At 61.2% G+C, this 25,165-nt stretch overlaps 1 protein-coding gene across 1 annotated transcript in view; it reads left to right on the top strand.

Annotated features, from left to right (window-relative positions):
- The first annotated feature begins 16,640 nt into the window (after positions 1 to 16,640).
- The window catches only part of MAP3K7CL (MAP3K7 C-terminal like), a 31,446-nt gene continuing 22,921 nt past the window's right edge, over positions 16,641 to 25,165 (top strand). The window contains exons 1-2 of the mRNA XM_045852587.1: positions 16,641 to 16,955; positions 18,874 to 18,982. Coding sequence (XP_045708543.1) covers positions 18,913 to 18,982 — 70 coding nt within the window. The 5' untranslated portion in view covers positions 16,641 to 16,955; positions 18,874 to 18,912. The remainder of the gene's footprint in view (positions 16,956 to 18,873; positions 18,983 to 25,165) is intronic.

The raw sequence follows: 25,165 nt of genomic DNA, 5'->3' as shown, positions 1-25,165 counted from the left end.
TGGTAGAGGTGTTAAAACCTGCCATTTTATTTCTGTGCCCATTTTCAAATACATGGTGATAATGGCCCTCTCTCTAGCGCTCACTTCCTGTGTGCCCAGGGCTGTGTGATAGTTGCTCATCTGCGTGTTTCCATCTAACAGTCAAGACAGCCCTTCCGTCTGGGCACCGTCATTACCACCCGTACTTCAGAGACGAGGACGCTGAGTGTGCGCAGGGCCCGGGCGTGGTCCGGCGTGACTCGGCAGGAACCCACGGAGTGAGGGGTGCGTGCTGGGCTGCAGGACACCGGACTGCGGCCTCGTCACCTTCCCGCACGGTGTCCCGAGTGGGGGGCGCACTGCCTGCAGGTGCAGGCCGTGGGTAAAGAGCGGGATTCTCCTCGCGGAAGGAATCCCAGAGTTCCTGGAATCGGAGCTCTCCGTCTCACAGGGAAAACAAGACCCAACCCGGAGGCCAGGGGAGAATGAGCGGCTTCTCTGCTGAGTTTCCAGGCCGGAACCCAGGCCTCCTGACCCCAAACCCAGGCGTAGAGATGTTTCCAGTTTTAAACTCCAGCTTACGGGACCATTAACGATCCTCTCTAAAGAGGAAGCGAGAGGTTTCAAATTCTTCTCAGGCCAAAAAAGAACTGATATCAAAAGGGGTCACTTGTCTCATCGTGACTTTGGTTCGGCCTTGATCTATACTTAGCGGTTCAGTTTTAGGCTCTGCAACAAGCGTGGCCAGGTCGGAGGACCATCAGAGGTCAGCGAGCTGGCTGCTGGCGGTGGGGCGGCCACTCGGAATCCGGTCTATCTCTGTGCCTCGGAAATCCCCGGCCCGGCCCAGCCCGGGGAGCGCGGCGCCCGCGCCCGCGCCCTGGGAGCCGCGGGTCGGAGGAGCTGGGCCCTGCAGGGGTCGGGCGTCCTTCCTCGCTCCCCTTTCCCGCCGGAGCTGGGCCGACTCTCACACAGTGCTCATTTCCCAGTAGGAGCTCGTGCCACAGCCACAGCCACAGCCACAGGCTTACTCTAACCCTGGATTCGGGGCATGCGTTTTATTATTGAACGCTCTGTTGAAGAATTCCTACAACTATAACTTCCCAGCTAATATTTGTTCCAAGAGCGACAATTTTGTTCAGGGCTAGAAACACCCCCTCCATCACCCACTTAGCAAGACAACTCTCTTTCCCCACGAGGAACGAAGAGGTGGACGTGGGCTCCCGAGCCGCTCCTTCATGGGCAGCGGGCGTGGACACTCGCAGTAGCCACTCTGGACCTCAGGCTCCTGACCGGAAACGGGAGAACGAAGGAGCCTTTCTCCTGGGATTAACGAGAGGAGGAAATGGCTCATGGGAAAGCGCTTTGGAAACGGGAGCACTGTTCCCGCCCTCGTTTCGTGGACGTGCCACGTCTCTGTGAACACGTGGCTGTCTGTGTTAGTGAGCGTGACGGGTCAGGGGCCCCGAGCCAGGCTCGGCCCACCCCTGCCCTCAGGGCTGTGGTCCTCAGCTGGGGACACTTTGTCCTCCCTGCCCCCAGGGGACATCTGGCGGTGGCCGGATGTTTTTGGGGTGCCACATTACCGCAGCGGCGCCGGAACCCAGTGGGTTGAGGCCAGAGGCTCATCTAGACACCCTGCAGTGCACAGCACATCCCGCAACAAAGAATTATTTGTCCCCAAATGTCATGAGCGCTGGGCTCCAGACGCCCTCCCCAGGAGCCGTGTTTCTCCAAAGCTCGAGTTCGACAGTCCCCTGGGGGCCTTATTACACGCACACCTGGGCCCCGCCCTCACCAGGGCAACCGCAGTGGTCCCACTCACCTGCTCTCCTTTCCATTTATGTATGTTCTCCAGTGAGCATCAGGGCGGTCTTTTAACACACAGGTCAGGAGTACATTTATTTTAAATATCTTATTTATTTATTTTTACAGGGGAAGGGAAGGAGAAAGAGGGAGAGAAACATCCTTGTGTGGCTGCCTCTCAAGCACCCCTACTGGGGACCCGGCCTACAACCCAGGCCTGTGCCCTGACTGGGAATCAAACCAGCGACCCTTTGGTATGCAGGCCGGCGCTCAGTCCACTAAGCCACAGCAGCCAAGGCCAGAGTAAATTAATTAAGGGGGAAAAAAAGAATGTAAAAGAAGGAAACTGAACATTTATTGAATTCCCACTATTTGTACCACTCTGCACTTTTTTTCCCAAATAAACTATCTTCTTTGATCTTCACAATAACAGGGGGTATCCAGGCTCTGTGAAGGCAAGCAGCTCACTGGTGTTCACTAGCGGGTAAGCGGCAGAGCCGTAGAGGAGGAGGGTGAGGGAGTGGTTAGACAGCAGAGTCCGTGAGCTCCAGCCAGGCTGCCTCTCCCGACGTCACAAAACCCTGAGGGCATCTGTGCTCGGGCTGCTTCCTCCTGTGGAAAAGGAGCTGCTTCCCCCTGGTCTCCCCGGTCTGCGTGCTCGTGGCCGCTGAGGAGGAGGGCGGTCTCATCAGGGTGCAGTGGGAGGTCTCTGCTCCCTTCACCCCGAGGTGCCAAAGCGGCAGGGGGGAGTTTCGACGTGGCTTTTCCTAAAAGGGTCCCCTCCTTCACCAAGTTGGGCTGCTGGGCTACGGTTTAGGGTAGTGGTTCTTACGATTTTGGGTCTGAGATGCAGCTTAAACTTAGCATTTTTGAAGGCACACTTGAAGGATGGAGAATTTCAAAACAGCGCACACAGAAAGCCAGTCATTATGGCCACAAAGGACAGTAAAGTAAAACGGCAACACGTCCAGGCTGATCGCACGGCTGGCCGGGGGCCCCTCGCTCCCTCCCTTGTCACTGTGGGTCGAGGGTGTGTGCAGGGCCGCGGCAGAGTCGGCGTTATCACTGCCGTGCCCGCGCTGTGAGGAGGCTGCCCCGCCGCAGCTGGTGGAGTGGAGCCTCTCGGTCCCCGGGCCAGACTCCCGGGCCCCTGTAGCCTCCGAGCACAGCCCCGGGCCCGGGGGGCTCCGGCAGCGCTGTGTGGCCCATGAATGTTCGCAGCAGTGCTTTGTGACCTCAGTGGGTTTCTTCAGCTAAACCGAGCGATCTTCAAATCCTCAGCATTCCTTGGTACAAAAATCACTTACACTTGCTTCTTGTGCTGTGGAGCAAGCAGAGGGCGGGATGGGGTTTATAGAATGAGAGATGGGTCATTTGTTTCAGCCCCTGGCTTCACTGACGGGGAAACTGAGTAGCAGACGTCGAGGTCGTTAGTCCAAGGTCACAGGCCTGGAAAAGGGAATAACTTGTTTGTGGAAAACGGGGTGGCCTGGGAAGCCCAGCTGGGCTTGAAATTCTCACCCTGTCACCCAGTAGCTACTTTAAACTCGGGAGAGTCGTTTCAACCCCCGAGCTGCCCCGTGTCCGTCCACGGCGGGTGCTGATGCTCAGCCTGCAGGGTTGCTGGTTGCTGCGGGTTTGGAGACATCCAGTGCAATCACCGAGAAGAGTATACCAGCCACGGCCGCCTTAAAAAGGAGCCCCACGATGTAGCAGCTCAAAATAGCCACCGTTTTCATCTCAGTTTCTACGGGTCAGGAATCTGGGTGCGGCCTTGCTGGGCACCGTGGGCTCCGGATGTTTCCGAACGTCACGCAGCGCATCGTTGGGGTGGGAGGCAGGACCTCCGGGCCCCGCGCAGCCTCCATGACTGTGCGAGGCCGTTTCTCTCAACAAGTCTCCTTCCGTGCATTGGAGGAGAGCGGACGGCCTGTGTCTGCGGAAAACCCTGGCGGGGTTCATTGCTCCCCCGTCTCCTGTTCGGGAAGCTCAGTGATGAGTTCAGAGGGGAACCAGGGGCGGTGACCTTCCAGAGTGCTTCCTGTCAACCTCACACCCCCGTGCATCCTGTCCAGAGCCTCCCCTTGGCTGGGGCGCCCATGGCCGCACCCTTGCCTGCTGCCAGAGGGTCCACAGAGGGTGGGACGGGGAGAGATTCTGCCCCGGAAGATGCTGCTGAAGGTGGCTTTCAGAGCAGGCCCTAGGCCGTCTTTGCCCCGCTCTCGGCCTTCATTGCCTGCACCTGGGTTCCGGGCCCCCCGTCCTCTCGCCACTCGAGGCCCCGTGTCTGGGACGTGGCCAACAGGCTGCAGGTCTCCACGTGAACCAGAAAAGCAGCTTCCTGTGGGCGGTCCGGGCAGGGGCAGGCCCCCGGTTCCTCCGTGAGCACCCGAACGTGGTCCTCCTGAAGGAAAAGGTGCCCCTGCTCCGGCAGGTGGAGCTCGGCCGTGGGCTCAGGGCTTGGAGAGCAGAGCTGAGCTGGGTGCCCTGACCGCCCACCCCAGTCCGGGACACAGACACCCTCTGCACAACCGCAGGGGCAGCCCTGGACCGTGACCCCCAGCTGCAGAGTCCAGAACCCCACTTCCCGGGACCGAAACCCCGTGGCCACCAGATGACTCGGCTCTGCCCAGCCGGGGTTGGCTCCGTGCCCCAGGCTACTTCCCCTCCTGCTGGTCCTGAGACCCCGGCCCTTCCTGTGGCCGTTCTGCTGCAGGCACCGGCTGCCCTGCTGCCCGCCCCTGAGCCGCCGGGAGGGCCCGTAGACACTGCTCTGACCAAGCCTCCCCGGCTGCGGCTCTGGCCAGGGAAGGAGCTGGGCCCGTGTGGGGCTTTCGGGCTGTCCGCTGGGAGGAGGAGGTGGCTCTGTTCAACTTCTGGGATGGGACGAATTCTGCTTACAGAAAACTGGCCTGACCCGGAGGGTGAACTCTCGGGAAGGGCAGGGAACAGCGTGGAAAGTGCTGATGGCCGGTGCACCAGCGGTTTCCTCTCCGGTCACTGCTCTGCCCAGACCGCGCAGTGGTCTGAGTTACTCACAGAAGTCCACTTTCTTTGCAGTGGTTGAGGGCAGGCATGGGACCCAGCCGTGGGGCAATCTGCTGAGGGCTCCTGGAAGCGGCTTTCCCCCTCCCCATCCCCGCCTGTGAAGGTGTCGTGGTGGGACATGGGGTGTGGGGCTCCAGCAGCCATCTCGAGACCATGAGGATATGAAAGTACAAGAACAACAGGGAAACTAATAAAAAGCCCTGACTTCATTGAGCTATAAAACGAACCCATTCTGCTTCTGGACTTTTTGTTCTGTGAGAAGATAGCTGTCCATTGGTTAAGACATTTTCTACTGAGTGTTCTCTAATGGCCAATGAAACTGTCTCAGCTGATGAGGAAACTATCATTTGCCAGGCCCTGAGCTAGATTTCGTAATGCTCGTAACTACTGTATGCAGGGTGGCTTGCTGTTATTTCTCTTTGGTTACAGGTAGGCTGAAGCTCAGAAACACAAAGGCTTCATCCAACAACGCTGCAGCAGACACCCTTGTACCTGTGTTCCAGTCTCAGGACACACCCCGGGCCCTTAGGTGGAAGCTGGAGGGGAAGGGCCGGCAGGAGCTCAGCTCAGCCACCTCTCTCCACGGGGCTCGACCTCTGACTCCTAGCCCGCAGGAAGTCTTTACTCTTCTTTTCAGTCCTTGATCCTCAGCTGATGCAAGCCTTTTATTTCTGTTGGCCCACTGGACACGGGTCCGCTCTCGTTCGCAGCTATAAAAGGCAGTGAGCGAGCAGTGCGCCTTTGATGTCGCCCTTCCGCTGCGACATCGCCAGGCTGCTGACTCCGTCTCCCCCGCACGGGCCTCTGGAGCCCACCCCTAAAAGCTCTAATTCGGGGACCAGAGCTGAAACGGCCCCAAAAGTGGCCCTGCTTGCCTGTCATTTAAATAGCTGAGCCCCGGCCACGACCATTTCAAACCTCTCATCTTTCATTTGGCTAAGCAGTTCTTTTTTCACATTTGGCTTGTTTGTGAATGCAAAATCTCCTTTTCTTCATCCACTGCAGCTCCCCATCTATAAAAAGCACTGACCGAAGGAGGAAGGAGTGGAATCCACATTCCTTCAGCCCATGACCCCAGCTGGAGCTGCAAACCAGCTGGGGCTGGGCCCGTGGCTCCCACGTCTCCCATGGGTGCAGCTGCAAACCCCGGCTCCAGGGTCTGGCTCTTGGACCTTGGCAAGTTATTTACCTGCTCTTGGCCTCAGTTTCCATACCTGGGAAATGGGGGCGAGAACAGTTCTGACCTCACAGACAGGACCAGTTACAAAGTGTGCGGGGCCCCTCGTTCAAATCCTGATGAAATGGAAATGTGGAACGCCTTGTTCCGGTTTCAGGGTGACGACACCAGAGCCTGGGTGCCAGCGGGGGGTCCGCGCGAGCGCCGCTCGGTGCCGAGGACGCTGGCCTTGGTCAGAGCGTTGTTTGAAGGTCGAGTGGCTCTGGTGCCTGGCACAGGTGCGGTCCTCATGAACGCTAGTGAAAAAAAAACCAAGTCCCCTGGGAGCCGAAGAGGCTGTCAGCAGCTCGGGGAACCAGGGCTGTGTCTGTGGCTCCTTGCGCAGTGGTGCACGAGCAAGTCTCCGTGCCGAACTCTCCCCCAGGACAGGCCCTCACCCAGTCAGCACTCCGAGTGGCTTCAAAGCCCCGCACCGAGCTCCACCTGCTGTTGCCCGTCCTTTGTCTGTGGCACTGCCGCGCTCTCCCGGAGACCTCTGCCCGCCCTCGCCCGCCCTCGCCCGCCCTCGGCCGGCTGGCCGCAGGCTCTCACCTCACTCAGCCGTGCGACTTCAGATAGTCAAACAAACGACAGAACGTTCAATTGTCAATTATTTTTTAATTAAAATTTTTTTAAATCCTCACCCAAGGATATGTTTATTGATTTTGTTTGAGAGAGACACACACATACACACACACACTAATATGAGAGAGAGAGAGAGAGAGAGAGAGAGACCCATCACCTGCCTCCTGTACTGGCCTTGACCGGGACTCGAACCTGCAACCGCAGTTGTACGCAGACGTACAAGCACAGGTGTCCGAGATGACGTTCCGATCGACTGAGCCACCCGGCCAGGGCACAAGTGTAAATTATTTTTAGGAGGCCACTGCCTTGTCCATTAGGCCACTGGGGCTTCTGTTATTTTTAAAAGATAGATGTAAGTATAACTGGCGCACTAATTTCCTCGGGTTAAACTAGGGGATGAGTTAGGCGATTTGAGGAAACCTGGTTTTGGTGTCAGCAGCCGGACCACAGGTGCAGCAGCTCCTCGTTGCCGCCCTGGTGGGCACGCCAGCAAAGTCCCACTTGAAACTATTCTCCTCTTTGTGCCCCACAGGAAACCATCGAAACATCCCAGGCCGATGACAGACACAATCATCTTGAAATCTTTGTCTGAAGACCCAGACGGAGTACAAACTACTATTCGGTGTATATTTTCATTAATCTTCATTTCCTTTCTTCTTAGTAAAGAGGAATGTCATTCTTGCTCATAGTTAATTCAGACTCTAGATTTGGAAGGAGAGTCTGAAGAACAGCTAATTAGGCTCTGCAGAGGGTCCCGTAACAACCTGAACGTGAAGGACTGCAGCTGGGGAAGCGACGAGCCGAGCTGGCCCAGAGGGCCCTCCCCAGCAGCGAGCCGTCCTCGAGTCTGGACGTGTCCCGGACAGACAGTAGTGTCTGCGTCTGCGGACGCCGCGGGAAAGGGCGGCCCGTCGCAGCCTGTCTGATTCTCGAGCGTCATGTTCCCCTGAGCGAGGCTCTTTGCTGCGTGATGAAGCTCGTGTGAACTCTCCCCGGGCTATTGGTGGGTTCAACGTGGTCTCGGATCGGGGAGGAGATAACCGCCTGTCCTCCCCCGGATCCCTCGGGTCCAGGAAGAGGGCAGTTTCCATCTGCAGACTCTCCTAGGAAACCTGCCCTCGCGTTTGGCCGCGCCGCCCAGGTGGGAAGCCGCGCCCGCCCCCCCCCCCACCTGCGGTGGGGTCAACACCCTGGGTCTGCGTCTCAGTTGAGCAGCTGGGCGGCCACCCGTTCGTGGTCCGCACCGTGGGTTTCACGGCGCGTTTTTAAGAGGTGGACGGGCACCCGTGCAGCTCTCCGTGCCGGGCAGCTCCTGGGGGCCGGAAGCGCCTCGGCTGAAAACGGGACGGGACAGGGGCCTCGGGAGGCCTCGCGACCAGTCACCTCTGTGCGCGCGCACGCGGGGGGCGGGGGGACACCGGCGTCCCCACGAGGACCGGTGCTGCGTGCCCGCAGGAAGAGGCCCCGCCCGGGGCCTCCGTTCTGCTGTGTCCGGGCGTTATGGCTCAACTTGAAAAACGTCCCGATGAACCAAACACGATCTCCTGTCACCTTTCTGGATGCCCTTGGGCTCCATAGCACAACCAGGGGCTGAAGGGGCTTCGCTCGGGCACAGCACGTAGGGACCCAGCGGCTCTGGCGGCGCAGCGACGGGTGCGGCCGGCGACCGGCCTCTGCGGGGAGGAGGAAGCGGGAGGGTCTTCCTTCTGTTCCTTTCTCGCCACTGGCAGTGACGTGTGTTTTCGGGTTGATTACAAACCCGTGGGCTCTCTACTGAGTCAAAACTGGGGAAGGATCCTGAGGATAATTTTTTTCTTTTGGGGCTGCTCCACCCCCCAAAACGAAAAGCTTTAGACTTCGAGAGCGTCAGTCCGAGGCCTGTGCCTTCCAGCGCGGGAAGCCGCGGCCCAGAGGTGCCAACCGGGGTGGGGGCTCAGGCCCTGCGGTCAGACCCGTGGCTCTGTGGCTGCTGCCTCCCCACAAAGGCAGGTGTAAAGTCGGAAGGTTGCGCTGGAGCCCAGGCTGACACTAGACACAGAGAAGCCGGCGAGGTAAACCGAGGTCTCCTGACTTGGCCGGTGTTTCCGGCTTCCCTGGGTCCTTCCGCGCCGCACGTCCCTGTCCAGGCACAGTTCACGTCCAGAAACACTGAGTGACTCCTCCCGTGGACCAGGCCGGGGGCTCCTGTCTCCGCCCAGGTGGCTGGGTGGCGGGGGAGCAACCTGAACTGAGGCAGAAGCAGCGCCTCAGGCACTGGGCTCTGGCAGGGAGGGAGCAGGGGCTTTGGGAGCGCGAGGAGGGGGCTGCTGGACGGCCTGCGTCTGCGAAGGGACCCGCTGCCCGGGGCGGGCGGTGGTGTCGGGGCGCCGGGAGGAGCTCAGCGTGGGCCCCCGCAGGGAGGGCCAGCAGCGGGGCACCGGCCGTGAGGGGCTGTGACCGCGAGCATCGTCCTCTGACCAGAGGGGCCAGCAAATGGTCAGCATGTGTTTCCATCTGACCGGACATGTGCCCGCTCACCCACAGAGGTTTGTCACCAGGACGCCCAGGGGGGCCTGCCCGCCTCCCTCATTCCTAGACGATCGGGCAGGCCTTCACCTTGCACGCCTACGAGATGCGTCTGCACTAGAATTTCTCACTGGTTTGGGTCTGGGCCACTGCCTGTTGGCCTCCCACCGTGGAGGGTGGGGACCCGGCCGTTTCTGCCTGCCACCCTCCCCCCAAGCACCCTTCCTAGGACACTGCTGTGCCATCCTGCGTTGCAGTGAGACCCACACTCAGCATTTACATTGCCGAGGCCCTGCGGTGCTGGTCACGGCCACAGCACAGAGTCCACTGTAGTCACACTTACGCTGATGTAGTCGCTCCTGGATTGTCCGTTAGCCGTTCTGTCTCCCATGTACTTGTCTTCACTCCTCTGCCGACTGTCGGAGGCTCTTCTCGTTCGGTCCAACGAAGTCTCTCCACTCGTGTCCCTGAGGAGCCCGCCCCGTGCGTGGCCTGCGGACATGCTCCCGTGGGGACCGGAGGTGGCCGCCTCTCCTCGTGGCCCAGGGCCACCCTGTGGTCTCCTCTGCTGTCGCCCGAGGGCTGGTTTGCCTCTCCTGGCGAACTGCTCTGTCTCCCGTGTCCAGGATTCCGGGTTTGCTCCGGTCGCTCTCTGAGAAACGTGCGCAGGATGCAAATACTTTCCAAGACCTTGATCCTCAGCCTCGATGGATCGTTTGGTCGGGAATTCCAGGTCGAAAATACTTTTTCCTTTGGAATAACGACGACCGGCTCCCTGTCCTTGTGGATTCCAGTGTGGTTCTTGAGAATTCCCAACGCATTTCTGACCGCTGGTTCCTTTATTTTTTCTCCTCCCGTGTGGCATGCGATCCGTTTCACTTCTCGGCTCTGTCTGCTTTACGATTCTTCTCCTCCCCCTGGTCTATAATCCCTTCTTTACACTCTTTCATCTGCTTTCCAGGCCGTGAAACTGGTCTTTTCCCAGTTTCTCCCTCCGTGTGGATTTATGCCTAAAAGCAAAACAAAACAACACAAACAAAAACCAATTACAGCAACAAAGCTCTCTCATCATTTAGTAGGTTTTAGGACGAGACAACGATGAAGCGCCACCTTTACCTGGAAGTTCTTTGGCAGCAGGTGTGTGGGGCTTGGTTAGCAGTGCTGGAAGCTTCTGCAGAGCTGCTGGAGATGGAGGCTACCCACCCACGGGTGCTCTCCGGGACACTCGAATGCACTCGAATGCTGTGCAAGGACCGATGGCCCTGCACCCCTGACCCAACTTCGTGGGTGGCCCCTGCAGGCCTCACTGTCCAGATGCCCCCAGTCCTGCTCACAGCACAGACCTGCAGCTCCAGCTTGGCCAGTGGCTGCCACAGTCCAGGAGTCGGAGGGGTAGCCGCTCTCTGTGCTTCGGGCTTGTAAAGTCGGCGACCTGTGAGTTCAGGCGGCGAGTGGCCATCTCCTGGGGAGACTCCGTCTGAGAGCGGAGGACTGCTGACCCGGAAGGTGCGGGAAGACCACCTCCTGACGTCTTTGTGCCCCTGGGTGGATCCACTCCGGAAACCAGCGGCACCTGGACTTTGTGGTTCTGTCACAGGGTGCAGCCAAGAGGGGGGACCCCAAATAGGGGTTTGGAATGGGGTCCAGAACTCAAGGTGTCCAGGAAATAGTAGGATGTCCTCACCCTCCCACCCCCGCCCCGACCAGGTGCAGGAGCAGGGCCACACAGGGAGCAGGGCCGTTGAGAGCTGTTTCACATAGCAACAGCTTTGCAGCTAACCTCTGGCGTGGTCATTTAACATACCTGTAACCTTTAACTGGTTGCACAGATATGTTAAATAGCTGTGGCCAGGCTCAGAGCCAGGGGAATGGAAGTAACTTCCCCACCAAGATGGAACTGGGAGGCAGGTCCCCCGAGTTACAGCACCTGCGTGGGAGCTTGGAGAAGATTGGCTCCATGACATGAGGCCACACCTGCCCAGACTCACGATGGCAGCCCAGTGAAGCTGGAAGAATATGACTGATGGCAAATGTAGCCGAGTGTGGGAGGCTGCAGAGGAAGGTTGGCGCAGGGATTTAAACCCAGATCAGGCCGCCCTGGGAGGAAGAACCACGCAGTTTTGGCAGAGTGGGGACTCCCGTGGCCCTGGGGGAGAGAATCACCGTGCGGCTTTAGCAGAGAATCGGCACTCGGCTTTGGCAGAGCGGCAACCCCCGCTCCTTGCAGCCAGTGTGCAGGGAGAACCATGCGGTTTTGGCCGAGTGGAGACTCCCTTGGCCCTTGTGCAGAGAGGACCACACAGCTGGGGCAGTGGAGAGAGAACCTCGTGGCTTTGCCAGAGAGGGGACCCCCACAACTTTAGAAGGGGGAACCACCACCCGGCTTTAGCAGAGATCCCTGATGGTGCCGGGAACCGAGGGAGGCCTCCCAGCTGAGATGGATTACTGGGAAGAACCGGGGGCTGCCTGAGCCACGGACTTCTATTTCTTTCCCTGAGATACGGTACCCCGGACTGGGCAAAGGGGAAGGAAGGACTGTGTGTGTTTGTGGGTGTTTTAAGGGACTTGGGGATTTTGATGAAGACATTGGGTCACTACTTTAAGTCTGTGCAGCATCAAATAAACATTTCCTTTCCTTTTCATGAATCTCTGGCATTGAGAGCCGTCTTTCCTCTGGCGGCGGACATAGTGGACCTTGAGGGCTCCTTTCGGTGACAGTGCGTTGCCCTCAGCCCCCCTCGGCCCCGTGTGCTCTGTAACACAGTCTCAGGGGCCAGCAGACAGATGCGCTGGGGTATTCGAGCTGATGTGCACTGGGCGACTCCTGCAGTGACAGGACCCTCGTTCAGAGCTGAGACTCACTGTCCCTCCCCTCGCTCCCAGGGGAGGTGTGCCTGGCGTCCGGCCCCCCTGCAGCAGGTGTCACAGGAAAGACACTCGCAGCAGAAGGACAGTTGCCCACGGCACGTGATAGACCAGGCCGGTCCGTGTTTGGGACTTCGAGAGACAGTGTCAGGAGTTTTCTGAATGATTTCAGTGACGTTAGGGCCTGGAAACTGGAGCTCGTTGAGAAGTGTCTGACAGGCATCCAGGACACGTGTGCTCGGGCCTGACTTTGACAGGCATGTGTCGGGGTCACGTGGTGAACGAGGAGGCACACGTCAGAGACCAGCATCTGCGCACCCCGGGCGCTGGGCCCTGTTTTCACCACCAGGGGGCTCCACCACCGGGGGCTCCACCACGGGGGGGGGCTCCATCACCGCGGGGGGCTCCATCACGGGGGGCTCCACCACGGGGGGCTCCATCACCGCGGGGGGGGCGCTGTGCAGAGACCACCTCGCGGTGCCCGTCACCCACAGGCCGAAGTGCATCCCAGCAGCCGGTCCCACGGGGCCCGGCCACCACGCCTGCCCCGTCGCCCCCTTTCTACGGGTGCGGTTCCTGCAGTCCATCCGCCTGTCGGTGATAGTTGCCGGCTGCTCGCTCCTCAGCTGCAGGGGCAGCGACGGGCGGCTGCGACGAGGCCTCTGGCCTGGGAAGCCTCGAGTGCCGCCGGGAAGGTGCTGAGGGGAGCCCCGGAGGAGACGCCGAGGCTCGGGGGTCCGAGGGTCTGGTCTGCACGCCTGTGGAGTTGGGAAGCCGAATCCCAGGTCACGTCCGGCTTTTTCTAGCTCTCTTGACACCTTTGGGTGTGGTTTCCCCACTGTTTTTGCCCCTTGGGACAGTCGTTCCTACCTGCGTGGTGTCGTCGTCTTCCCGCATCGCTGCGATCACTTGACTCAGGTCAACCTCCGCGTGCAGGTGCGGCAGGTGCGGCAGGTGCAGCAGGTGGCGGCAGGTGCGGCAGGTGCGGCAGGTGCGGCAGGTGCGGCAGGTGCGGCAGGACTCAGGGGGGCTGAACCCAGGCAGCCGTCCGTCTTTGTAAAGAAAGCTTTACTGTCGCACAGCCACGCCCCTCGTCGCCCGTGTTTGGAAACGGAGTCAGAGCCCACCCGTTGCTGGGCTGCCCTGGGAGACCAGAGCGGTCCCCGTGCAAAACACACGTCTTCCGGCTCTTTCCAGGGAAAACCGACCGACGGCCGCGGGGAAGGCCGATCGGCTCACCGCCGTGGACTGGGCCCCTGTGTGGAGGCCGCGTGCGTCACGGAGCAGGGGCCCAATGGGGAGGAGCCGGTGGCCGCGTCTGTGTGCCATTCTGTGAGCGCCGCGCACAGGTAACGGTGTCTCCTGTGCGCCGCAAACCGGCAGACCCCCCAGCCCGACAGAGGCCCCGCCACGGCAGAGCCTGGTGTGACCAGGGGGCACCAACCCAGGATGGAGGCGGAGTTGGGGAGCACCAGTGCAGAGCAAACGAAGTCTCCCCAGAATGCCCGTCGGGCCAGTGAGGTCAGGTCAGCGGCGAGCACAGGCTGCGCCCTGAGCCGCTGGGGGCCTGCCGGCCGTGCTGCGGAAGCACGGCTGCGGTGCGTCGTCGGAGCAGCCCCTGGTCCCTCCGTCCCGGGAAGATCCGTGTCTGCGCAGCGGTCAGACTGCGTTTCCTGCCGAGAACGATGGAGTGGAAGGAGACACACTGTGAGTCCATCAGTGTTCTGACGGACACACAGCTCTTTCTGGTGGAGTCGCTGGGATTCTACTGAATCCTCCTCCACACACCGCGTGGTTGTGTGGGTCCCGGATCTGGAGGGGCTCCACTTGCGTCTCAGATGTGTGGCTTTGCTGGGAACGGCGAGCTAAGGAGCCAAGGAGATCGGTCGCTGCTGCTCCCCCCGTGGGAGCCGGAGGGGGCTGGTGAGCACTACGTGTGGTGTGAGACCTGGAGCTCACACACTCACCCTTGGAGCCGGCACAACACACAGCCCGTCTAGACGTCGTGTTCTCTCTGTCCCGTTGTTGCCAGATGGCCCTTGCATGGGGCCTTTTCCTTCGTAGCTCTGTCCCAGCGGGGCCCGCGCCGCAGCACTGAGATGCCACCCTCGCTGCCACCCTCGCTGCCACCCTCAGTGCCACCCTCGCTGCCACCCTCGCTGCCACCCTCGCTGCCACCCTCGCTGCCACCCTCGCTGTCACCCTCAGTGCCACCCTCGCTGTCACGAGGACACGGTGCCATCGGCCCCGCAGCCCGTGCCCCAGGCCGTCCCGGGCCATCAGGGACCTGGGCTGAGTCAGCCAGCCGCTTTCCTCACTCTCCCGAGAGGTGACGGCCCCCACTGTGCTCTGTGTGCGGCGGCCCCTTCCCACCTTGGGGGTCCCCAAGGGCGTTGGGGGTCTGGGTGGTGGAGGGAAGGGCTGCCTCCTTCTGTCTGGCCCTTCCTGTTCCGAGGGGTCAGTTTCACCGGACTCCAGATGCTTCCAGCCACTGCCCCCATTGGCAACATCAGGGTCACCACCAGCTCTTCTGAAGCGGACCCAGGGGCGGACGACCTGGGAGCCGGGGCCACGGGGCTGCACGCAGCTGTCCCCACGCCCAGGACGCCTGTGCGGCTGCCCGGGGCTCTGCCCTGAAGACGGCCGGGGCCAGACGACCCTGGAGGCCAGACACCGAGGGAGGCGCCCCGGCTCTGCTCTGAGCCGGGAGCCTGGCCTGCTGTTTGGGAGAGACGGCGTCCCGTTGCGGTGGGGGCGGCTCCAGCCTGCCCCTGCGTTGTCTGCATCTCGGCTTCTCGTCTGTGCGGTGGGGGTGGGGGGACAGACGGTGTGGGCCACGCCCCCGCCAGGGCGCTGGGAAGCTGGAGACCGGGCCGTGGCGAGACCCCTTTGTTAAACTGTGATGCATATGTGAGGGGATGTCGTCAACTGTCAAATAAAGTCGTAACGGTCATAACTTCCGGAAAGGCTTTCTGTCAGAACGCACGTAGGCTCACCTGCGGGTGACCAGTCTCCTGAATCTGCGCACTGACTGAGTTGCACAACACGTGTTAGCTTTTCATTCTGGCTCTCGGAAACCTAAGTTCTTTTTCTAAAAGATTTTATTTACTTACTTACTTATTTATTTATTTATTAACAGAGGGCAAGGGAGGGAGAAAGAGAGGGAAAGAAACATTGATGTGTGGTTGCCTCTCGTGCGCCCCCTACTGGGGACCCGGTCTGCAACCCAGGCCTGTGCCCTGCCTGGGAATCGAACTGGTGACCCTGTGGTTCACAGGCTGGCACTCAGTCCACTGAGCCGCACCAGCCAGGGCCTGCTAAGTTCTTTTACTCATTTATTTGACATCTGTTTGAGCAGTTTTAGGCTGACTGGTTTAAAAAATGAGTAAGAAGCATGGGGTTTCCATATATTCCCTCCCCCATAATGTCTCCTGTCGTAACACCTTGCACTTTGTTACAGTTGGGCCAATGCTGACACATCACCACGAACCGAATGCCGTAGTTTACACGAGGGCTCACTCTTGGGGTTGTGCACCCTCTGGGTTGTGACCGACGGACAGTATCACCCCGAGTAGCGTCACTGCCCTGCAGGGCCCTGCCCTCCCCGTCCTCGGCCCTGCCCCTCCCCCTGGATCCTGGCGAGCTCGGGTCTTTGCACCGTGTCCGTGCTCGTGCCTTTTGCAGAATGCCGTGCGGTTGGAACCACGCGGCACGCAGCCTCTGATGTTGGGTTCCTTCAGGAAGTGACACACACGCCGTCTCCTCCGTGTCTGTCTGTGGCTTGGGCGCTGTCTCCGTCACCGCACGGCGCTGCACGCGCAGGTGTGTGTGTGTGTGGACACGGGTGTCCGTGCCCTCGGTGCAAACCCCCGACTGCTGGTCGAGTGAGGAGCTGCCAGACTGTCTTCGGGGTCGCCAGCCGCCCCACGTCCTCCCAGTGCCGGGAGGTGTCCGTTCCGGCAGGTGTGTGGCAGCACCTCCCTGTTTTAATTTGCAGTCACCTAAGGACACGTGGTGCTTGCCATCCCTGCACCCGACGATGGGGCACCTGTTACAGCTTTTGCCCATTGAACAGTTGGGCTGTCTGCTTTCCTGGTGGTGGGTGTTCAGAAGTCTGCACTCTGGGAGCCCGGCTTCTGTCGGACACACCTCTTGCAAAGGTTGCCTCCCAGCCTGTGGCTTGCCTTTGCGTTCTCTCAATGCGTGTGTATCTTTCCTTGTTCAACCTCACTGCCCCCTCCAGCTGGGCTAGAGCACTGTGGACGTTCGGGTTCACGGCTGTTAGAGCGCTGACACCCCCTTCCCGTGCACCACGGGTGGGTCCTGCAGCTGGTGGCGTCTCCAGATGTGAGCCAGTCACCGGTGCTTGACCCCAGGCCTCGAGTCCTTCCTGGGGGTGGTTGCTGCTGTCATCGGTCCCCCGGCCTGCGGCCCGTGGAGCTGGCCCGGTGTCCCGGAGCCGGCTGCGCGGCATTTCTGCTGACTGGGGTCAGCTGTGTGTGCCAGTCCGCTGGAATAGCCAGACGCTGGCCGGGTCACGCCGAAGACATTCCTGCCGTGTGAAGCAAGCTGCTCGTATTTTCGGTTTGCCAGGACTGATGAATTAGAGCGTTTGGACTCCCCGCGGCTCGCTGTTTATCAATGCCTCTGACAGGAGGAGGGCTGCTCTCGCGCCTGCTTTTTCTAGAAGCATGACCACATCCCGGCTGTTGCAGAGGCGAGGGCAGGAGAGGGTGGCAGCGGGAAGCGGAACAGGAGGCCCGTGGGACGCGGGTCTGGGGACAGCAGGTAGCGGAGCCGGCCTGACAGCTGTCACTGCCCCTCAGACGGTCAGCGGCCGCCACGCGGCAGGTGCAGCCGTCTCTGACTGAGCCTCTGCCTCGCAGCGAGGACGACCGGCCAAGGCCGTGCTGGCCCCGATCACACACGGGCGCACACTCCACCGAGTGAGGTGAGGAACAGGTGCGCGCCCGGCTAGCTGCTCGGGTGCGGGCGCTTCACCACGGCCCGCCGCGGCCCGGGGCGGGCGGGAGGGCACGCCGCTGTCGGGCTCTGCAGTCGGCGCCGGGTGGGGTGGGGGGGCTCCAGCTGCACCCGCCTCGGCCCCTGCCGCCCTGTCCAGGCAGGCAGATGTCGCAGCGCACGGGGGAGCCGCGCTGCCGCCTGTGCCCGTGTCCGTCACCCGCTTCGCTGTCTGTCTCCGAGGACCTCCCGGAGCCCTGGGGGCAGGTGGCCCCTCTGCGCCCCGTTTCCCGGGGCCGGGGAGCTGCGAGCCTCCGGCAGAGCTGGAGCCCGGCTCCGTGCCCTCAGACCGTTGGTAACACGGCTTGCTGATGGCACTGTGTGTGCCAATATTTTCTTTTTGCTACAACATTAAGGGATTTTTGTTGTTTGCTTGGCTAAATTTGAGAGAGTCTCTTCTGTTCCCCGGGGACAGGTGGTTCTGAGCAGATGGGGCTGCGCTGAAATGTTCTCGGGGGCCGGGAGGAGCCAGTCCCGGGGCGAGCAGCCGCAGTCTGCGTGCACCCTGCCCCGCGGTTGGAGGTGCCGCGCTCCCACCCTTCCTCCCTCAGGACGGTGCACCTCGGAGCGCGGGGGGCGGCCGCCGGCCGTCAGCAGTGCGCAGTGAGCGGGCGACCAGCGTTCTAACTGGGGCCCGAACAGCTGCCGCCCCCCAAAGCCCAGCCGAGCGTCCGGCGTGAGCCCGATTGCTGCCCGCCGCGGGAGACGAGCCCGTATGCGCTCTGCCTGAGCACACATGTGCACATACATGCGTCGGCCCCTCAGCTATAAATAACTATGCAAACAAAACCCAGTGTTCTGCCCACTATTTTTAGAGCGAGAGGAGCTGTGGGAAAGACGCAGGGACCTTCTTGTGAGAAGGACCTTCTTGTCCCCCCGAGGCCGTTCCCAGAGTCCCGCTAAAGACGGCAGAACAGACGGTCCGTGTTTTGCCATTTTTAGAGATGTTTTCCTTACAATATCGTTCGGAGTTTTTGGTTTACAGTCTACACGAGAAGGAAAGTAGAGGGTTTAGGGAAAACATGACTAAAAATAGAGAATTTAAATAGACGTATTTAAATAACAAAGATGTATTTATAACAATATCTTTTCCTAGTGAACAAAAATGGTCACGTATCTTGGTTTAAATGTATTTGGGCTAAACTCTCTTACTACAACAAAGAAACAGTTGTGTGTTTGCACGCCCCAGCCCATGTCATCCATAGGTGTGTCCCCATTCACCCCACCCCCGTTTGTTAACCAAACGGTAATTTAGCAGAGGAGGCGCAGCACCGAAAGCACGTTTCCGAGTTTTGTCTGTTGCTCGTACCGCCCGTCCTTAAGACGCGCGGCCTCAGGGGCGGCGGCAGACTCGCAGGTAGTTGGTCAGATACGCGAGGCCCGTGGTGTTCCTGCTGTGGGATGCTCTGACGGGGTCTTGGTGTCCTTCAAGTGACCCCGTGGTCCTGGTCGGTGACCACCCCGGGCCGGGAGCTCGCGTCCAGCGCGGACTTCCCAGCTCGCGCAGCGGGCGCGTGGGAGGGAGGCGGCCTGGAGAACCGTGAGGGTTTCCCTACCGGCTCCGCCAGAGACCGGACCCCGAAGGGCCGGGGCGAAGGGCCGCCCAAAAACCCGGCCCCTGCCATTCCAGGCGTGTGTTTCCACAGCAGCAGTTTTGTGAGCCAGGGTAAGGACCTAACCCGGCGGAGAGCGCCGGGGACGCAGGGGAGGAGGGCTGGTCACCGGCCGCGGCGGGTCTCGGAGGAAGACCCGCGTAACCGTGGGCTCCAGGCCCGCGGGGCGGCGGGGGGGAGGGGCGCGGGGCGGGCGACGCGGGTGGTGACACGCGCTGCCTCTTGTCCCCGCAGCTGGAAGCCCCGGGGGACGGCCGCCGCCCCGGCGCCCACATGATCAGAGCCGCCAGGGTCCCTGCGGACCGGCCGGTGCGCATCGCCTTCAGCCTCGACGGCGCCCCAGGTACCTTGTGCGGGGCGGGAGGGGGGCGCCCGGGGGGCCTGCGGGGACTCGGCGCCGGCCCGGGGCCTCCAGACGCGCCTCTGCCGCCGCTCCCCCGCCCCCGTCGCCGGTCGTTTTAGCCCGTTTCAGCTTTTGTGCTACAGCCCGTGGGCTGCCCCCGCGTCTAACGCGGTTAGAACGTCTGGAGGAGACCCTGCGGAGGGCCGGCCGCCCGCCCGCCCGCCCGCGGGGGCGTGAGCCGCGGGCTTGGGACCCGCAGCGGCCCCTGCGGCCCGGCCGCCCCGCGGGCGGTGCAGCGGGGACGGGAGGCGGCCTGCGGGGGTGGCCGGGCCAGAGGCTTCTGTCCGCGGAGGCCGCGCCAGGCCCCTCACCGCCTCTTCCCGCCGGCGCCGCTTTGACGGGGGCCCTGGGGGGCGGGGGAGAACCTCTTCCCTGGCCTGAGGTCGCCTGGGAACGGGCGCTCCGACGGCACCGCCGCCGGGACCTCGGGGCTCCCCGGGGCTGACCTGACACCTGTCAGTCGTCTGCGTCCACCATCTGTCCTCTGCCTTTTCCGCCCGCCGCGCCGCGCGGGCGCTGCTCTAACAGCCGCGGCGGGGAAGGGCAGGTTCCCGCGCCAGCGCAGCGCGGCGGGGCCGGGCCCGGGAAGCCCGAGGGGACCGGGCTGGGCTGTGCCAGGGAGGGACCGCGGTGGCGACAGCGGGGACACCGCCTGCCTCGGCCCCATCTGGCCTTCCCGCGGCTGCTCGCTCGCGCCCACCCGCCCACTCCCGCCCCGTGTGCGTCCCCAGTGCGTCCCCTCCAAGGACAGGAGGGAAGGGGACCCTCCCCCCAGGCACCCCCCCCCCACCCGTCACCACGCGGAAATGACGACTGGCCTCAGCTGCGCTTGTCCTGGCCTCGGGCCCCCGTTCTTCCGGGCGGGTCTCCGCGTTCCCGCCTCGCAGACACGGAGGCCGGAGGCCCAGGCTCGGGTCGGGGGAGTGTGGTGCGCCGCGCATACGGGTGCAGGCCGTGCGCTCCCGGGAACCCCCCCAGACGCCCACGGGAAACGGGGCCACTGAGGTGCACGCCTGGGGCGGGGGGCTCCGTCGTGCCGCACGTGTTGTTGAGCGGCGTCCGCGAGAAAGGGGCCCGTTTTTGCCCGTGGGTGTCGGCCTGTTCGCGTCCCAGGGGCCCGATGCGACGTGCGCTCCCCAGTCGGGTTGGCGCCGGTTCTTTCCGCTCCTGCGTGCTCCTCCGCGACGGTGCGGGGCGGAGGTGAACCAGACCCGCAGCGTCGGCAAGGCACGGTCTTTACTCCCGTTTCCATCACTGTTTCTACGGTCTTTTTTTTTAAAGCCAGTTTTTTTGTTTGTTTTTTAAAAAGATTTTATGTATTTATTTTTAGAGCAGGAAGGGAGGGAGAAAGAGAGAGAGAGAGAAACATCCATGTGCGGTTGCTGAGGATCATGGCCTGCAACCCAGGCATGTGCCCTGACTGGGAATCGAACCTGCGACACTTTGGTTGGCAGCCCATGCTCAATCCACTGAGCCACGCCAGCCAGGGCGCGTTTGTACGACCCTGAGTGAGTTGCCGACTCTGCTGAGCTGCAGTTCCCCACAAGATGGGGAAGGTCGTCCCCAGGGTCGTCCAGGCGTCAAATACAGCACTCGACTCTGACCGAGTGCTCAGCGGGCACCTGCGTCCTCCGCACCTCACACTTCTCCTCGACGGGGACACAGACTTTGCCGTCCAGGGTCCGGCGGGGAGTTGGGGACTGGTCGTGCAGCCGGTGGGTGTGGGTGTCCCGGCTTCTCCTCTCACCATCGTGCTCCGAGCTCGACTCAGCCTCTGCGCTCCCGGACTCTGCTCGCCCGAGGTGGGCGAGGTGCGCAAAGGGGGGCACGGTGGGGCTCCTGCTGCGGGTTCCCGAGGCAGAGAGCGTGGTGGGGGGGCTGTGACGTGCGGAGCAGACGCCGCAGCCTCTTGGCAGACGCGGCGTCAGCCCAGGCCTGAGGGGGGGTGGGGAATCGGAAGGCAGTGCAGAAACGGTGCCCTTGCTGGTGGCACCTTTCCCTCCAAACACAAAGCAGGAGCACCGCCTGCGTCAGGAGGAGCACGGCATAGTCCGTATGTTCGCAAGGTCTCCTCCCCTGGAGCGGGGGCCTGGACGAAGAGGCAGCTGCCCGGCCCGCTCTGAGCTGGGCATCAGCGCCGCGGCCTCGCCCGGAACCCGTGGCTGCCCAGACGGCAGTGGGCTGGGGCTACCAAGCCAGTCGCAAAAGTTCAGCAAAGGAGCTGGGACCTGATCAAAGCAGCAAAGGGTGCGAGCTTGTGAGCGAGGGAGCCATGTGACGAAAGCAGGGGGGGGGGTGGAGTGCTCAGTTGGCGAAGCCTTCTGGAAGGTGGAGAGAAGAGGTGGCAGAAGCTTTCTGCGGTGGTGCAGGGCCGGTGTGGTGCGGCCTGGGGCCGCGGAGGCCATGGCTGGACTCGGAGCGTGTTCTGGACGGGGCAGGAAGGCCCCAGGCTCAGGCCACCCCTCGGAGACCGGGAGTCGGTCCCTAGTCAGGAGAGCAGCAGGAGCCCCGAGGCTGCAGACAGACCACAGGTCTCCGGGGGCCGAGATGAGGAGGGGAGGAGGCTGTCAGGGGGCAGAGTGGAGTCCTTCGTGACGACGAGCCCATCGCCAGAAACCTGCATCTGTGATAAACCAGGGGTGCAGCGTCCACACTGGGAACTCTCAGGAGTCCACTTTCTAGCTAGGACCTTGATGGGTTAGTTTTCCCAACAGAAAACGTGCAGCAGAGAAACGGGATCCCGCCTCTTGGGTCCTTTCTCAACCGGAGAGCGCTGAGGGTCGCGCCGGCCTAAGGGTTTCATGTTTATCGCTTGAGTTTTCTCCGTCTCCATTGTAGCTAAAACCTGGCACACTCACGTGTAAATGTACACCTTCGCCTTGGGGTTCTTTTTTTGAAAGTTTTCGGTTTTTATCTAGAAAAAGTCAAGGATACTGATACGAGCCCGAGCTGGTGTCTTTCAACATTTTGTTTTAAAAAAAAATCTTGCAAGCTGTCAGGATTTTTCATAGCTAGGCATAAATTAATCACAAGGCATTCAGCTTAAAAAAATCCAAGACCCATTCGGTTGGTGTCTGTTTTAAGAAATACTATTTTCTCCTCCCACGCCAGGGTAGCTGCGCGTGTGGCCATGGCAACTGTGTGGTGTAGCTGCCAGGGCTGCCCTTGAGTCTGATTTAACCGGGTTTGTGTGAATGTCTTTCTGTGTCACGTGCCAAACGGGCTCCTGGCGAGACTGGGAAGCAGGTGTCGGGTCTCTTGCCACTGACCCCTTCCTCCACCTCTTCCTGCCCTTTGGCTGTGTCTCCACCTCCTCCCCGGGCCCCAGGATCCAGGGCTCCTTCGTCTGGGGGTCATCTCCTTCGGATGGCTCCCTCGTCGGCCGTCATCTGAGAAAACCCCTGACCCTTTCCAGAGCAGGGCGGGTGCCAGGGCGCGAACTTAGCTACCACATGCTGTGAAATCAGGGACTCAGTGCGAACAACCACCATCCTTTTCAGAGGCAGGTTCTATGGCACACACCACATCTACTGGCTGGAATCTGTTGCCTGAGGCCTTGAAGAAGGCCAGCGAGGAGGCAGGTGCTTTGAGTCGTGTCGTTTTATCCGCTCAGCCCTGGCAGCGACTCAGAGGGGAGCGCGGTCGTGCCGTTCCACGGGTGGGACGCCAGGCCGGGGGAGGTTCCGTGGTGCCCCCACTGCCCGTCGTGAACAGTGCCGAGACGGGGGCCGAAGCCAGGCCCTCGCCCCCCCTCTGGAGGCAGGGCCCACGGGTGGAGGAGATGCGGGGACGTCGTCCCGAGAGAGCTGAGAGAGCCGAGCCTCCCGTGGCCGCGGGAGCGCCGGGGACGGTGAGCGCCCGCAGGCACCCCCTGTGGGGAAGGACAGTGGGGCCAGTGTTGTCGGGTGGAAAATGGGCTTCCGCAGGCTCGCTCTGAAGCAGATGTTTCTGGGGGGTGTTGTAAGCTGGGTAAGTAAAAATGCCCTTACGGAAGGAGAGCCGGTAAGACGCACAGAATCTGGATCACGAGAGTGGCGACCAGATGAGCGTCTCTAAGGAGCGTAAACCCCGCCGCCCTCGCACGGCCTCACACTCTGCGCGGAGAAGCACCGTCCGGGCCGCGGGGCCGGCGGTCTCGTTTCGGACAGCCTGCGGGGCGGGGTCCGGGCGACGCGGTGATTAACATTCATAACCAACTAATGTTGATCACGAAGAGCTGACTGCTTGCCCGGGGTCACACCAAATCTCTACCTGTGTCCACACTTATACCTGTTTCTATACTTTTAATTCTATGGCTGAGAACGCCTGGTGTGAATTAAAGGGGCACATCTCCAACGCTTAGTGAGCAGGAAACAGAGTTAGAAAAGCTTCTGGTGATTCGAAACGACGTGGTGTTCTGACGAGGAGCTAGGTATCCAGACGCTTCCTCGAGGAGCTCTCTGACAAATTGTTAACACGGACCAGCAGCCTTGTATCACTTATCGTATTCCTTTTTTAAAGATTTTATTTATTCATTTTTATTTTTATTTTTTAAAAGATTTTATTTATTTTTAGAGAGGGAAGGGAGGGAGAGAGAGAGAGAGAGAGAAACATCAATGTGCAGTTGCTGGGGGCCGTGGCCTGCAACCCAGGCGTGTGCCCTGACTGGGGATCGAACCTGCGACACTTTGGTTCGCAGCCCGCGCTCAATCCACTGAGCTACGCCAGCCAGGGCGGCTGTTTTATTTCTATGAATGAAACATTAATCTGCATTTAGATTCGCAGTGCAAGTGCTCCAGGCCCCTTCGTGCATAGGTTCATTCTGGGGGCAGTGCGTCACGGAGGGAGTCTGCTTGGACAGGAAGGTCCAAGGGAACGACCTTTATGTGGAGATTTGAATGGACAGGGCCGGCCCCGAGCTGGTGGCCGCACCAGGCGGCCTCCCGGGACGGGCACCAGGAGCCGCGATCAGGGGCTGGGGCTTCTCTGCGTCCTTCGGGCGAAGAGCAGAAGTGCCGGCAGCCTCCGTCGTGGTTCCTGCGTGCACACACACACACTCACACACACTCACATTCATGCACACTCATACATGCACATACTCGTACACATTCACACTCACACACATACATACTCATACATTCACAAACACACCCATGCACATATACACACAGGCTTATGCACTATTCACACACTCACACACTCACACAAGTACATTCATACACATACACACACAGACACACTCGCACAGACAGATGCTTTGCCTCCCCATCACCCTCGCCATCTGACTCACGGTGAAAAGGAATGGAAATCAGACATGACTGTAGTAAACAGTTACTATTATCACCGACTGCTTCCTAGGTGCCAGGCTTTAGGAGAACTGACTGACAGATGCGTTCCTTTACTGATACCTGCCTTCTGAGACAGCGAACGTCATACCCATTTTGCAGAGGACAAAACTGAGTCTCTGAGAGGTTATGCAGACGGTCCCCATTCCCCAAGCTTCCAGTGCAGGTCTGTCCCACGGAATGCTCTCCAGCCCCGCAGTGCCCTCAGTGGGAAGAGACAGTTCAGGGACAGCTGTTGCATGACCCTGGGCGCTGCGGCCGCAGCCCCAGCCCACCTGCCCCCTCCGTGTGCTCACCCCTGCCACCCTGGAGGGTGGGCTGTGGGACACGCGCACCCCGGGGTCAGACCGGACAGAACCGGCTCGCCGCTTATGGAGGGGCCGTGCGGCACGGCGGGGCCCCTGTTCAGAGATGACGACGGCTCCGCAGACCCTCTGGGTACCGCCTGACTCCCGCGTGAGCCGCCTGGCCAGGGGCTCCGTGCGCCTGCGCAGGCGCCTGCCCAGGAGGCCGGCCCCGACTGCCGGACGAGCGGGCAGATGGCACGGAGTCTGAGCCGGCGGCCTCTCCGGTCCCTGGCCGGGGAGGGGGAGGAGCCTGAGGAGCCCCTCCGCGTGGATTCGGTCTTCCCGCCCAGCCCCCACTGCGTCTGGGATGGAGGCCCCGTGGGACGGGAGTGCAGCCAGGATGCCGCCGGAGCGGTGGCTGCGGGACGCTGGCTCACCCCCTGGTCTGGCCCTGGGAAGGTCCCGCCTCTCCGCTGCGGAGGGGAAGGGACCAGGGCGCGGCGGCGAGGGCT

This window comes from Phyllostomus hastatus, unplaced genomic scaffold (assembly GCF_019186645.2).
Source record: "Phyllostomus hastatus isolate PE091 unplaced genomic scaffold, TTU_PhHast_1.1 phas_contig_948, whole genome shotgun sequence".
Lineage (NCBI taxonomy): Eukaryota > Metazoa > Chordata > Mammalia > Chiroptera > Phyllostomidae > Phyllostomus > Phyllostomus hastatus.
The sequence above is the reverse complement of the archived record's forward strand: the minus strand, read 5'-3'. Positions and strand labels throughout refer to the sequence as shown.